Source organism: Strix uralensis, chromosome 3 (assembly GCF_047716275.1).
Source record: "Strix uralensis isolate ZFMK-TIS-50842 chromosome 3, bStrUra1, whole genome shotgun sequence".
Lineage (NCBI taxonomy): Eukaryota > Metazoa > Chordata > Aves > Strigiformes > Strigidae > Strix > Strix uralensis.
The window spans coordinates 82,810,296-82,823,184 of record NC_133974.1 but is presented as its reverse complement, the minus strand read 5'-3'; the positions used below and the strand labels follow the sequence as shown (position 1 = coordinate 82,823,184).

Genomic DNA, 12,889 nt, shown 5'->3' with positions numbered 1-12,889 from the left:
TTGTTCCTATTTACCCTGTGTAGAAGACAATCTTTATGTTAGACCAATCTAACTAGTATTCCTTCTGTCTTCATAATTTACACAAATAGTGCAGCCAAAACATTACTGTAAGCACGTTAAGTGATCACAGTGGTCAGCAGCTACCATTTCTGCAATGTCTTACCCAAGTAGCTTCATTAACAGTTCACCACCAATTTAAAATAAGAACTGTCACCAACGAGCCACAGAAAAGCAAGCTTTTAGTGATAAATCTACAAGGCCGCTTGGACCTTTTGTGAGTTTCATACCAAACACTAACAAAAATCAGAAGAAAAACCAGGGGGGGAAACAACAAAAAAACATATAGCCTATTTGATTTCTACAAAAGGCACACTGTACATGAGAAAACAATCAGTACCCCTGCATATCCCATACATATAGGAATTGCGATTTTAAACCCACAAGAATTGTCTTCAGAAAATCCAAGTTAAGTGTGGTTCTTGAGTTGCTTTCAGATGAGAACCACTTTACAGTAACTAAATACAGTAACAAAAAACAGTGGCCACGTATTTGGACTTGACAGATGAACCCAAATTTTGGCCAGGTGTTTCCCAGCTACTGGGTGACAGCAGAGAAACAGGAAGATTTACAAGACTGGGGTCCAATCCAGAGAAAGGTATTCTAGTGCCCATAAGCCCCTTCTCTGCTCCCACTAGCTTCGTTCCCATTATGCACACTATAGAATTCATTTGACTTACTGTCAAGGTTGGAGTGGGCGTATGAAAACTGATTTTTCAGAGAGATGCCACTTGTCTGGCTTACAATTAATTTTTAAATGGAGGGGGGAGAAGCATATCCTTAACAGTGCATGGATTGTCTGATGATGTTCAAACTCATGCCACAAAGCTTAGAAGAGCAAAAGTTTCAAAATTGAACCATTTAAATGTTACTACAAACTAAATACCTATTATCTGGTCGATTTAATTTCCTAAAATAACTGAAGTTTTCAAAAATACTCCCTCAAATACTTGACATAAGAAATGCCAGCTTGTACAAGTATAAATAACCAAAAGCATGACTTTCTAGCAGCCAATACTCACAGCTAATGTGTTCTACATTTCCATCTGCATCTTGTACAAAAGAACTCAAGTCACTCACTACCCCAATCATCCCCAATCAAATTAATTATTAAAATACTTTCTGAACTATATTACAAAGAATACACCAAAAAAATTCAGGTAGTCTTAGGTACTTTTTTTTTTAAAAAATGCCTTTTTTTAAGAATTGTTTCTATTAAGGAATGAATACCTATAAAAACTAAAAAAGGTAAATTTACAGCAATCCAGTATTTCTTTAAAGATGAGAAAGTGCATCACCTGGTGTAACTTCAAAGTACAGAAAAATCAGATGAGTAAGGCAGTGCTCTCCTGATTTCATGGCAAATTTTAATCAATAGGAAAACAACTATGACAAATTATGCCCAAAATTCTAAAATAAAACTTCTGAAATTACATTTCTTGCACATCTCTAGAGAAGACCCATGTACAAAACAAACCTTCTCTCTCAGTGCGCATGAACTGTTATACAGGGAAGGGGCACACTTTGCTATTGGATTAAAAATTTCAGAGTTCCTTGTGCTTACTTTACAATTCAATAGAACTATTGTTTCCTTCGAGTGTGGTTTGGATAAAGTGCAACAGAAAGATTCTCACAGAGAGAAACAAGGAGGCAGGAAGAAATAAAAGGGATAATTTTGAAAAGGCATTTTTGTGGCCTCGCACACACAGCGGGACTTAATAATTTAAACAATAGCTCTATCCTCTTCCCTGGGAATTGAATTTAACCGAAGACACAGGTTTACCTGACCTGACTGCACAGGATCAGCTGAAGAATTCCTAAAATTACCTCCCTCTTTTAGTAAACCTGGGAGGTATTACAGAATTTACAAGCTTCTAATTTCTCTGCACAAAACTGTGGCCACTAACAGAGTGAATTCTCATCATAGTATTTAGCCATCTTTTTACCACTGTTAATAAGAACAGCAAAATTAAACACACATGTCCTGTTTAAAATGTATTCACAGCTCTACCCAACTCTAGAAGTAACTGAAGATGAAACATGGAACATATATACTGATACTTTTTTTTTTGGCAGTAAGATCTTCGGTACATTTATTTTCATGCCTAACAGCCTCTGGAGGGTCAGAACCTCCTTCTGTAAGAATACTGCAGGGGGTGCTTCATGCCAGCACACAGCAACCTCTGGACAGAGCACACTGGTTCTTCTTCCTGATCCAGCAGATGGTGAACAGGCCCTGCGTAAAACGAGATGCAACCCTCCTCTCTTTTGGTGCCAGTCACAACTGGAGCAGGTTGCTCTTCCTGCACCTCCTCAGCTGACACCACTTCCCCACTGCACCAAGACTGGGTGAACCTAGTCTTGCTCAACTTCCTCACAAATCATCCTCTGCTCCCCAGGCCTCCAGTGTCATCGCTGCAACCACTTCACCTTCTGTGACAGCAAATTTCAGTGCACAACCACAACGAGCAGAGTATCACAACCCACGCCACATGGAATCACAGAAAAGGTGTGTATCACTTCACGCCACAGTGGTAATGCCATGCACCTATGTTACCAACTACTGGTTGTATTAAATGCAAAAGATCTGGAAGAGCTCAACTTTCTTGCTGAACAAAACAGCACCTGTAAGCCTCTGAAGAGATCCCACAGCATTTGCTTACTGGTTATGTGGCCTTGAAGAAGAAATTGAATGTTTTACCCTTGGTTCATTGTTTCATACAGTGAAACCATTAACCTTCCTCTTTCTTTAAATGCAGGAAGAACAGAGATATTGAGTTTTTAAGTTTCTCAGTACAAAGATGCAACAGCAACAAAACGTCTTTTAGATACAACGGGCAGATGTGATTTCCCTACAGTCACCTACAAGGCATTTTACCCATATTTGTTATTGCTGCATTCTGTAATGTCCCAAAGCATTTTCCTCATTAGCTTTTCCATCCTCCCACTTAATTACAACAACAAAAGTTTTCCCTGAGGTAGAGTGTCAATAAAGAAGAAAAATTTTACATAAATTCACTCCTCTCCCAGAACCAAGACCAGCAGAACTTTGAAAAGCAGTTATTACATTTGCGTATTTTTTCCATCCTCATGATTTGATATCAAGTTGTTATGTTGGTTTTTGTTTTTTTTTTTTAAATTCAGGCCATTTTGTTATCTCAAAAGAGAAAACTGCATGTAGCTAATTTTTAGTAACTGATAGTCGATTTATATAAAACCATCAGCAGACTGCACAAATTAAGGATGCTTAGCCCTATTTTAAAACATAATTACAAGCAAGTATACCATACCCTGCTTGTGATAAACAAGTCAATAGCAAGTATCCATTAAAGTGAATTAAGTTTAAGTCCTTAAAATAACCAACTTATTTGTTTCAATTTCAATGGGAAAAACAAAGAACTTTGTTGTAAAATCAGCAGGCAATCTATCCGATCAGATACTCACTTCTTCACCAAAATCTGAATAGATTGAACATCAGTTACCGGCAAAAGACCTTCTACTTTTTAGTCTATAAGCCAATGAAGAAAAATAATCCTGAGTAAGACCGAAGCCTTACTGAACATTATACCTTTTCCCTGCTCCATCCAGCCCTGTCCCAGCAGTTTTCCCCTGCTTTTATTCTGCACACCCAACAGTGGTATTAGCTGCATAAAACAGGTGTTCATGGCACAGACATAATTTCTTAAAAAAATTTATTTGGATTCAAATTATTTTGGCTATCTCATGCCAACATGTAATGAAGCTCTGTAACTACCCACTGTGAATAAAATCTTGTGCGAAGTATTTTTTATTTCTCAAAACCACTTCTTTCTGTAAGTCTAACTACCTCACCTCTTTTCTCTTGAGCATCATTTACCCATTCCGTGGGAACTACCTAAGTTTTTGCAAAGGCCTCACACTGCCATGATATCACATATGCTGTCCACCAATAAAGGTGGCTTTAAAAAAAATAAAGCACATAATAATTTGATATTGTTTTCTTACTAACAACTACTATTCTGTTATCCCCATGAGAAGCAATGCCAAGAAAAGTTTGTTTCTACTCTTTGTAGATAAGGTATCAGGTATCACTGTTTAGGGTGCAATTTATACAACCATGGTGCTTGCCACATAATCATTAAAAGTAAGTAAATCGTTTTCAAATCATCTTATAAAAATTTTAGGCAAGAAATTCTTGGGAGACAGAACTCCAATGTATTTAAAAAAAAAAAAAGCTTAGGATTCCCATTTTTACTTAATTCCAGTCTCAGGCCCGAGTTGATTGCAGGCTGCCTGTGAAGAAGCCAGCACTGAACATGCATAGAGGCATTAACAACAGTACTACCAAAACGGAAGAGTTCTGGAACTTCCAAAACTTTTGCCTTCTCTTCAAAACAACAACAAATTATGAGATGGCAAGAGGAGGATGGGGGGAGAACGCACGTTTTTAGCGTTTTACACGTTATCAAATGCCCGCTCAAAGCCTTCACGTTGTGCCCAGACGCTACCAGATGCGGCGGTTCGGGAGGGAAATACGACCTTCTCCTTCCCCCCGCCGCTCCGGGCTGTGCCTCCCGCGCCGGGGGCAGGCGGTTGGGCAGGGCAGGGCCCCCACCCCGGTCGCGCACCTCAGCCCCAGGAAACCCTCCGGGCGGGGCCGGGGAGCACCACGCACCCGCGGCGCCCCGCCGCCCCCTCCACGCTCGGACAAAGGCCCAGGGAGGCCCCCGGCGCGGCGGCGGGACGGCCCCGGGCCGCGGCCGGTACCTGTCAGTCTCCAGCGCTCAGGGTGCGCCAGGGCCAGCAGCCTCCAAGCCTCGAAGCGCGGCGGGGCGCCCGGAGCCCCCCGCGGCGGCGCCGGCGGCGGCTCCGCATCCGCGGCGGCGCTCAGGGAGCGCGGTGCGCTGCCCGCCGCCGCGGGTGGGAGGAGGAGGCGGCGGCAGCACGGCGCGCCCAGCGGCAACAGCAGCGGCGGCGGAGCGGGCGTCCCGCACCTGCTGGCCGGGCGCGGCGGAGCGCGGAGGCCGGCGGCCCCGCCGGCGGCCCGAGCCCAGGGGGGCGGCGCCGCCCGCCGCAGCAGCGGCAGCAGCCAGGGCAGGCGCGGCGCGTAGCCCGCCATGCGGCCGGCGCGGCGGCGGCGGAGCTGCTGCTGCTGCTGCAGCCGGTCCCCGCCGCGCGGGTCTGCGACAGGAGGAGGCGCCTCCGCGCCGCCGCCCATGGGCCGGCAGCCGGCGGCCCGAGCCCCAGCCGGCCTGCGGCGCGCTGATAAGATTGCGGTCGGTTGTCGGCCTCCTCCCTGCCACTGGGCCGCGCCTCGACCCCCAGCCAGCGCCCTCTGCCGCCGCCCGGCCCAGGGAGGGGATGGGATGGGGCCGCGGCCTGCCGAAATGGCGCCCGAGCCTGCCCTGCCCTGCGCGGTGACGGCAAAGACCCACCTGGGGGGGGCCCGGGAGCTGAGGCCCCCGACCCCGGGAGAAGGAAGCAGGGAATCAGCTCCCTTCCCCGCTTCCTCCCTCCCAGGCCTGCGTGGGTCACGCCAGGGGAGGCCATCTCCAGCCGGCCTCGTGGTCCCGTGTACACAGCACGGCCTGCCTCTGTGCGGGGGTTTGGTCTTGGTTTAGGCATTAGATAATCTACAGCCAGAGGAGAGTTGCCTGTCAGAGGCACCACCTGCCCGACCCCGTGCTCAGGCTGGTGGCTCCGAGGTCCATACGAACAGGCCTTATGCACTCTGGCTCAGACTAGAGCCTACAGGATCCATATGAACAGCCCTTCACTGATACTGTCGTCTTCACGTATTACTGCTCGGGGTACGAGCCATCTTCCAAAGAATCTGCTGCCCCTAAGCTTAAGGAAAGGAAACTGAGTCACTGGTTGACGCAGCTTTCCTGAGGCAGTGGGGTGCTGGAAGCCAGAGCAGGGAACTGACCCTGCTGTCCTGTTTTCCCCACTGGGGAGCCAGGGATAGGGGTACCTACGCTTTGTTTTTAAAATTTTGAGTCAACCTTCTTTGTGAATTAGTTACCATTGGCTTTGTTTTAGATTTGTTTTGCAAGAGCACTGTTTGAACAACCACGCTTTAAAGTCTGCAAATGAGTAAAATTGTATTAAGAGCTCAGGAGAAAAAGTATTTTGCTACCACAAATGATATAGCCAAATTCCCAGTATTTAGGCAAATTGAGGGGTTAGCACACCCAGCGAGCATGCTGAGGGAAGGAGCCTCATCCTGGGAAAACCACCGCCTTGTCGGAGCTCTTTCCCTTGATATTTGAGTAAATTAGCATGTATCTTCCTCGCAGCCCTCAGGTGACGGCTGAAACGTTTTGAGACCCACGCTGCCAGGGCAGTGGCAGGGCAGCCTCACCCGAGATGTTTGTTTTTCCCCCTTTCTCATACCTGGCCTCCCTGCCCATTACAATGCTGTCCTTCGAGGCTGCGAAGAGGAACTGTATAGTTAAGTGAAATCCCGTGATCATTTTCCAGCGCCCGAGGTGCCTCACAGAACCAAAGTGAACAGAGCCCCTGGAGAGCAGAGCAGCGAGGCGCGGGGTGGCACACGGTGACCGGTGTCAGGCACACGCACCTCTGGGCCGCAACTGACCCCGCTTCACGCCAGGCCTCTGGGAGCGGTGCCCGTGTGGGAGCTTACCCCGACCCGCTCCACGGGCGTCTGGGGAGCGGCATCGCCGGTTCCCGGCGAGCAGCGCCTGCGTTTCCATCAACGCTTCGCCCAACGTTTCGGTCAGGGAGGGGCCGCCGCGCACTCTCCTCAGCGCCCCGCGCCGCGGTGGCCGCCAGGGGGCAGGACGGCGCCCGCGCCGGGCAGCGCATGAGGCGCTTTCTCACGCCGCCTCCCGGCGCCCAAAGCCCGCGGGACGTTTCTGGCGCTCGCCGCTTCCCCGAGCGGCCTCGAAAAAAGAGGCGCAACCAATCGATCGCTCGGGAGAGGAGCGAGACTGGCGGGACGGGGCGGAGCTGCGCCGGGCCGGGCCGGGCCGGGCCGAGCCGGGGGGGCCCGCCCGCCCTGTGCCGGCCCGGCGCGGCCTTAGGGGGAGACACCTCGGCTTCGCCGTGCGCGGAGCCGCCCCGTGAGGGGGCGGGCGGGAATCTTGACCTGAACTACCCCCCCGTCCCCAGGTTCAGGGCGGTTTCAGTGTTTCTGGTTATTTTGCTCCCCGTTTGAAAAGGCGGCGCAGCGCGTTGCCGCCTGCCGCGGGCGAGGAGAGGGCCCGGTCAGCGCCCCTCCGCGGCCTTGGCCCGACCAAACCCGTGTTCCCGCACAATGGGGCTTTCTGGGGCAAAACTGTGTGAGATAGTCTGTAAAAGGCGGAAGGACCCAATAACATGCGGTTTTTTTAATAGGGGTGGTTAGTTGAGCCTGCTGTGGCCTGTGAGGAGCCACACGCTGTTGCAGGTTGCGTGCCACGGGGCTCCCCGGGGGCCAGCGCCGTTCCCTGTGGCCGTGGGGACACACCGCCTCGCCCACATCAGCTCCAGACTGGGCACCCCCCACACCTCCAGGGGCTGGGGATTAATTGGTGTCTGGGGTGCAGTACAGAGAGCAAACCTCGGGCCTCGGAGCAATACAGAGGGCCAGGGCTCTTGCCCAACCCACCACAGCCTGGGCCCTCTTCCCCTGCAGAGTGCTAGAAGGTGCAAAGGGGAAACCCAGTAAAGGCAGGGGAGGAGAGAGGTGAAAGAGAGGCAGGTACAAGCACTGCAAGGAGGACACACTCAGGAAAGTTTGCAGAGGTGAGTTTATGTCTTCCAGAAAAACTTCAGGTGCTGCAGGCTGTCCTGCCCAACCTGTGCCATCACCAGATTATCTGACTGGGAGTATGAAATCTGATAGGGTCATATGTTGGAGATTAAACTGCAAATGCTAAATTTATATTTAGTTATTGCATGAAATAGTTTTGTAGCCTGTTCTGCATCTGCAAGGAGAAACAACTGGGCACTGCAGGACAAAAGACCTTGCATCGATCGAAGCAAGCAGTACACAAAAGCAACACAGAGCATTGAAATCCCACAATATATGTTCTTCCACAGTGCCATTAGAAGGCAAATGAAATACCTCCATCGTGAAATGAAAGCCTGACTGAAGCATGTAGTTCCCACTGCCAGGTGCACAGTGGAAGAGCGCAGGTGTGCAGGGCAGGGGCTCTAGTATCCCTGCACATAGATGTCACCGAGATGCACGAGGTCATCTCTCGATAAAATTTTGCAGGTAAGAAGCACCACGTGCTCGCAATAAAACAATCCATACAGACACTATCAGTGCTTCAGGAAGGCAAGTTCTCTGCACTTGTGTATTTCCTGCTCTAGCTGCAGGATGAGGCTGTTGGAGAACACAGGATGTTTTCTCTTGAGAGACTCTGGAGAAGTAATAAAGAATTATGGATAAGTAATTTGAAAAAAAAAGGAGAAAGCCAAGCACCCCCTACCTCCTTCAGGACGAGGAGATCTGACTGACAAAGGTGATGGGAAGTTGCAACAGAGCTTTACGTTCCAGTTTGGTTTAGGCTTTGCTTGTGGGGAAAAAATAGTGTAAAACACTCCAACAACCCCTAGACTCACAGATGGCTAAACAGTCATCCTAAGTGGCCATGAAGTATTTGCACTAGTGGAGTGGAGTTGCCAGGAGGGAAGAGAGCACCTAAAATTCTGACTATTCTTTTCCAGTTTGTTTACCACATGCAGATTGCTCTGCTATTGCCTTAAGCAAAAATGGCAAAAGCAACAGCAGTCCAGCGCCTAAGTCTCCAGTTAAGCTGTCTACCAATACAAAAAAAAGAGCAAAAGCTGTGCAAATACAAAAAAATGAATGAAAGCTGTGCAAATATGGCCCATTTCAACTCTAGCAATGGGTTGAAGTTGTGATGTGTTAACCTAAAATACTACAAAGTTGCATGTGCTCTCTCAACTCCAGACCTCAGGATGCCTGAGCTAATGGTTTGGGCTTGGCTGCTGTCTGGTGTTGAACTACATGCAGATCCAGAAGGATCTGTGCTACTTTTAAAGGGCAAGTTGTCATTACACGGGTTTTGCGGTGCTTTCCTGGATACTAAACAAATGACCATCCTCCAGATGCACTCGGCACTAGTTTGCCTCGGGTTGTCTTACAGCGTGACCCCAGTTTATCACTGCAGCAAGCACATGGCAGTTTCTGCCCTTATTTGCACTGTCCTTTCCCTCTCGGTGAACTATGAAGCATCACTAGCTATTGCAAAGCCAGGTCCAAGGGCTGGCCTAAAGCAGATATCAGAGTGGACAGGCACTATCACTGCTGTCCAGAGACAACAAAACTCCTTCTGGCAAGAGCGGTTTGTTATCTAGAGGCCTCATTCCTTGTAGAGTCCACCCTCCTCTCCTCTATCCATCACTTCTAGGAACTTCCTGAGACTCATGTGCAACCCAGCCTTTGGCTGCCTCAGCAAGAGCATTGCTGTGCCACTGAACAGAACTATGGCGCTCACTGCTGTCTAGGTAGCTCGTTTGTCTAAGTGTAAAAGAGAAAACAGAGTTTGATCTGGCACCTTCCAAATTAGGGGCAGGGGGTTCAAGATATTCCCTGAATACGCCAAGATCAAAGGCTTCTCTCAGATGGAAACAGGTACTTCAGTATGCTACAGCCTACCTCTGTTAAACAATTTTAAGCCACAGGAAGAAAAACACAACAAAACCCAAAACAAAAGCCAGGCTTGATTAAGGAAATATTTACAAAGAATTTAGGAGCAAGGAAGGCAGCTTCATTATTTCAACAGCTGCCTGATCAGCCCTGCTACCCTTCCAAAGCTGCTGGAGTTGGTGGTGTTGCATGATGTGTAGCAGTGTGAACAGAAGCATCGCTACTGGTTGCGGGGAAGAAGTGATAGCAAAGAAACAGAAGCAGACACCATCATGATCCTAGTCTCATACACTGACACTCATAGCTTCCGTGCTACCTCCCATCCTCTTCTCCAGAGCTGGAGATACCAGTACACCTCTCCCTTTGACAGCTCAGTAGAGGGATTCTGGTGGTTTCTTCCTCCTGTTCTCAGGCAGCATCAGAGGAGCACTGCCCGTGTGCTGATATGCTTGTAGAGCACCAGACACCATAAAGCCCTGTTCTTAGCTGATCCCCTGGCTGTATATGCTAAAATATTTTTGTTATCAGGCTTGTCATAAACAGAGGATCATGACCTCACTGAAGATCACAAACCTCTGCAAAGAGAAGACAACTTTATCCTAAAAGAAACTGCAAAGACCTGGACTAAGTAGGAAAGCTGGGCTACCAAGGAAGCCATCTTCTGAAGAACTCTTCTTCCTCGTTTACCTGAATGCAGCTGATCCCTTCTGTCTGAAAACAGGATGCATGTTTTAGTTATAGAGCAACACCTATGATATCAAGTTATAGAAATAGCTTCCAGAGCTGCCTTGCTCGAGAATTTCACTGTCTCAAGAGAATATTTCTGCAGGATGACAGACATAGTGGATAATGCCTTGTCTTAAACTGGGCAGTTAGAATATACCACCTTCTCTGTACAACTGCTGCTCAGTGCTGTGGTATAGCACTGTACAGGAAACAGAAAGCTAGATGCATGTTTAAAATTGTTAAAAAACATGATCAGTCTGGAGACAAATTTTGCCAGTATTTTATACTTGAAATACATTGAGCATGGTAGAGCATTGTTGAGTTATTTCAGTCAGTTTGGGCTCCTATCCAGTACTTCTAAAAAAAACCTCATAGCTAACATGCAGCATGACGGGATGGTCTTTGGCGAGGGACATCCAGGCAGTTAATTTAACTGTCACATTGGTGTCTTGTAATGGTACAGTTTTAGAGCCTGGCTCACTGTGAGCAACTAAACACCACCCAGAATGAAGGCCATTTCAGGACTTTGTTGAAAAACCCACTGAGCCTGGACGACTAACAAAGTCAGCAACAGTTGAAACAAGGTTAGCAAAATGGCCTGAAGTCCTTTTTATTTTTCTTGGCAAACCCAAAGGATCTGTTAATGGAAATATAATTTGTGTAAAATGTTTTTAGACTTAAAAGACACTTGTAAGAGATAGCTTTTTTCACAAAGGAACCAGAATGGGGAGGAATAGGATGAATTTCACCTTTTGGGAAGTTAAGATGTTTAGACTGAACAGCATGGCAGCATGCTGCTTAGGAGATGCCAGTGTTGAAAGTGGGAAGGGCAACTCTAACATAGACCTGTGAATGGGTGTAGCAGTTTGTTTATTAGAGCAAATACCCTTCTTTCATCAGTATTCAGTAACTACCCATGGATGTGTACCTCAGCTTTGTCTGTATCTACCTGACACTTTTTGAAAGGGTGTTTTGCTGTTGATTGCCTTTTTCAATTGAAGAGGTTAGGGAACAGAATGAAATTATCAGATAACAGATGTTAAAACCAAGGAAATACTTTTCCCCCTTATAAAAATCAAGGTGTAGAACTTCTTGCTGCAGCAAATTGTGGAAGCTACAAGCATAGAGCTGATTAATAAAAGGGATGAGACAAAATTAACGGAAACTAAATCCATCAGCAGCTATTGCAGATACATAGCCTGCAGCTCTGGAGGTCTACTTAAAAAAAACCCAAAACCCCAAACCAATAAACAGTAACTATGAGAAGATAGGAGTGTGTAAACAATGGAAGGATCGCTGGCTATACGCCCTCCTTCTCCGAGCATCTCCTGTTAGTCACTGGCCGTTAGTCACATGCAGTGCCCAGTGCACTGTGCATCGTCCAGAAGGTGCATGAAGTGAGCAGAACTTTGCGGGGGAAGGAGTACCCAGCTATGTGACTGAGAACTGCGTTACACACAGACTCACAAGCAGCAACAGTCCCTGCTATGACGCTTATTAATATTTGAGTGTTTAACTCAAATGCTTTTGTGGTTTTTATGATATATATTTAAAATAGAATAGGGAAGGGGTCTGGGCAAATGCAGACATTTCTGAACTACACAGTTAATAGAGATTATGGTCCAAATTTTGCTAGACTTAATGGTATTCCTTCCTCCCACTCATACTTTCCTCCCAGTTCTGCCTTGAAATTCAGCCTGTCAATCAATTTCAGACATTTCTCATAGTCTAGATTGTTTCCTGGTTTCTTGCCTTCAAACATTTACATTCCACAAGCACCAAAAACTGTCCACACAGTACATAAAAGTTTATAGGTTTTAAGTGCATCATTAGCGATACTGTTTTTTTCTAACACCTCAGAAATCACATTTTTTAGCCTATGTATGCATAACAGGATTTGCTTCCTAAGTCTCTTTACTCTTACTTGTCACTTTGTATGTGAAATACTTCAGAATAACCCAACTAATAAAAAGTCCAACTCCACTGTAGAAGTAAGGGAAACTTTGTTGTCTACCCATCTCACCTTTAATTTCCCCCCCACTTTTGGTTGCTATTTGCTCTGCTTCAGGACCAAAAGTCCAGCTGCTCTCTAAACACTGCTCAGGACATATGGCAACAAACAGCAAATGAGTTCCAGTGAACACTGGTGAGCCATATCCTTCCTAGGTATTCACACAGGCATTCAGCCAAGCAGTTCGAAACTTTGCTATGATACAAGAGCAGTCATTTCACAATGAAATCTTTGAGCTAGAATCTACAGAATCAAGCAAAACCACTCAAAAACCATAGAGATTACTGCAGTTTGAAGAATGCAACGCGTTTAGTCTGGTGAGCAGTATCAGCTCAACAGATCTGAAGAAGGTCTCTCTAGAGACCTGCATAGCACAAAGCATCAGCAATACAACCATCTCCCATACCGTTTTTTTCAAAATGCCTAATCTTGGTCTGGGATTGTTGAGCTGCTTCACACTTTTGATATCCAGCCATCAGAAGTTTTGC

At 47.1% G+C, this 12,889-nt stretch overlaps 1 protein-coding gene across 3 annotated transcripts in view; it reads right to left on the bottom strand.

Annotated features, from left to right (window-relative positions):
• ABCB10 (ATP binding cassette subfamily B member 10) overlaps positions 1-12,885 on the bottom strand; it is a 35,919-nt gene extending 23,034 nt beyond the window's left edge. The window contains exon 1 of one of the 3 annotated variants that reach the window (XM_074863110.1): positions 12,808-12,885. In XM_074863110.1, the coding sequence (XP_074719211.1) occupies positions 12,808-12,877 (70 nt within the window). In that variant the 5' untranslated portion in view covers positions 12,878-12,885. Of the gene's footprint in view, positions 1-4,479; positions 4,655-4,803; positions 5,156-12,807 lie in introns of those variants that run through there. The other 2 variants (XM_074863109.1, XM_074863111.1) reach the window with 2 other exon arrangements.
• Between the last annotated feature and the right edge of the window lie 4 nt (positions 12,886-12,889).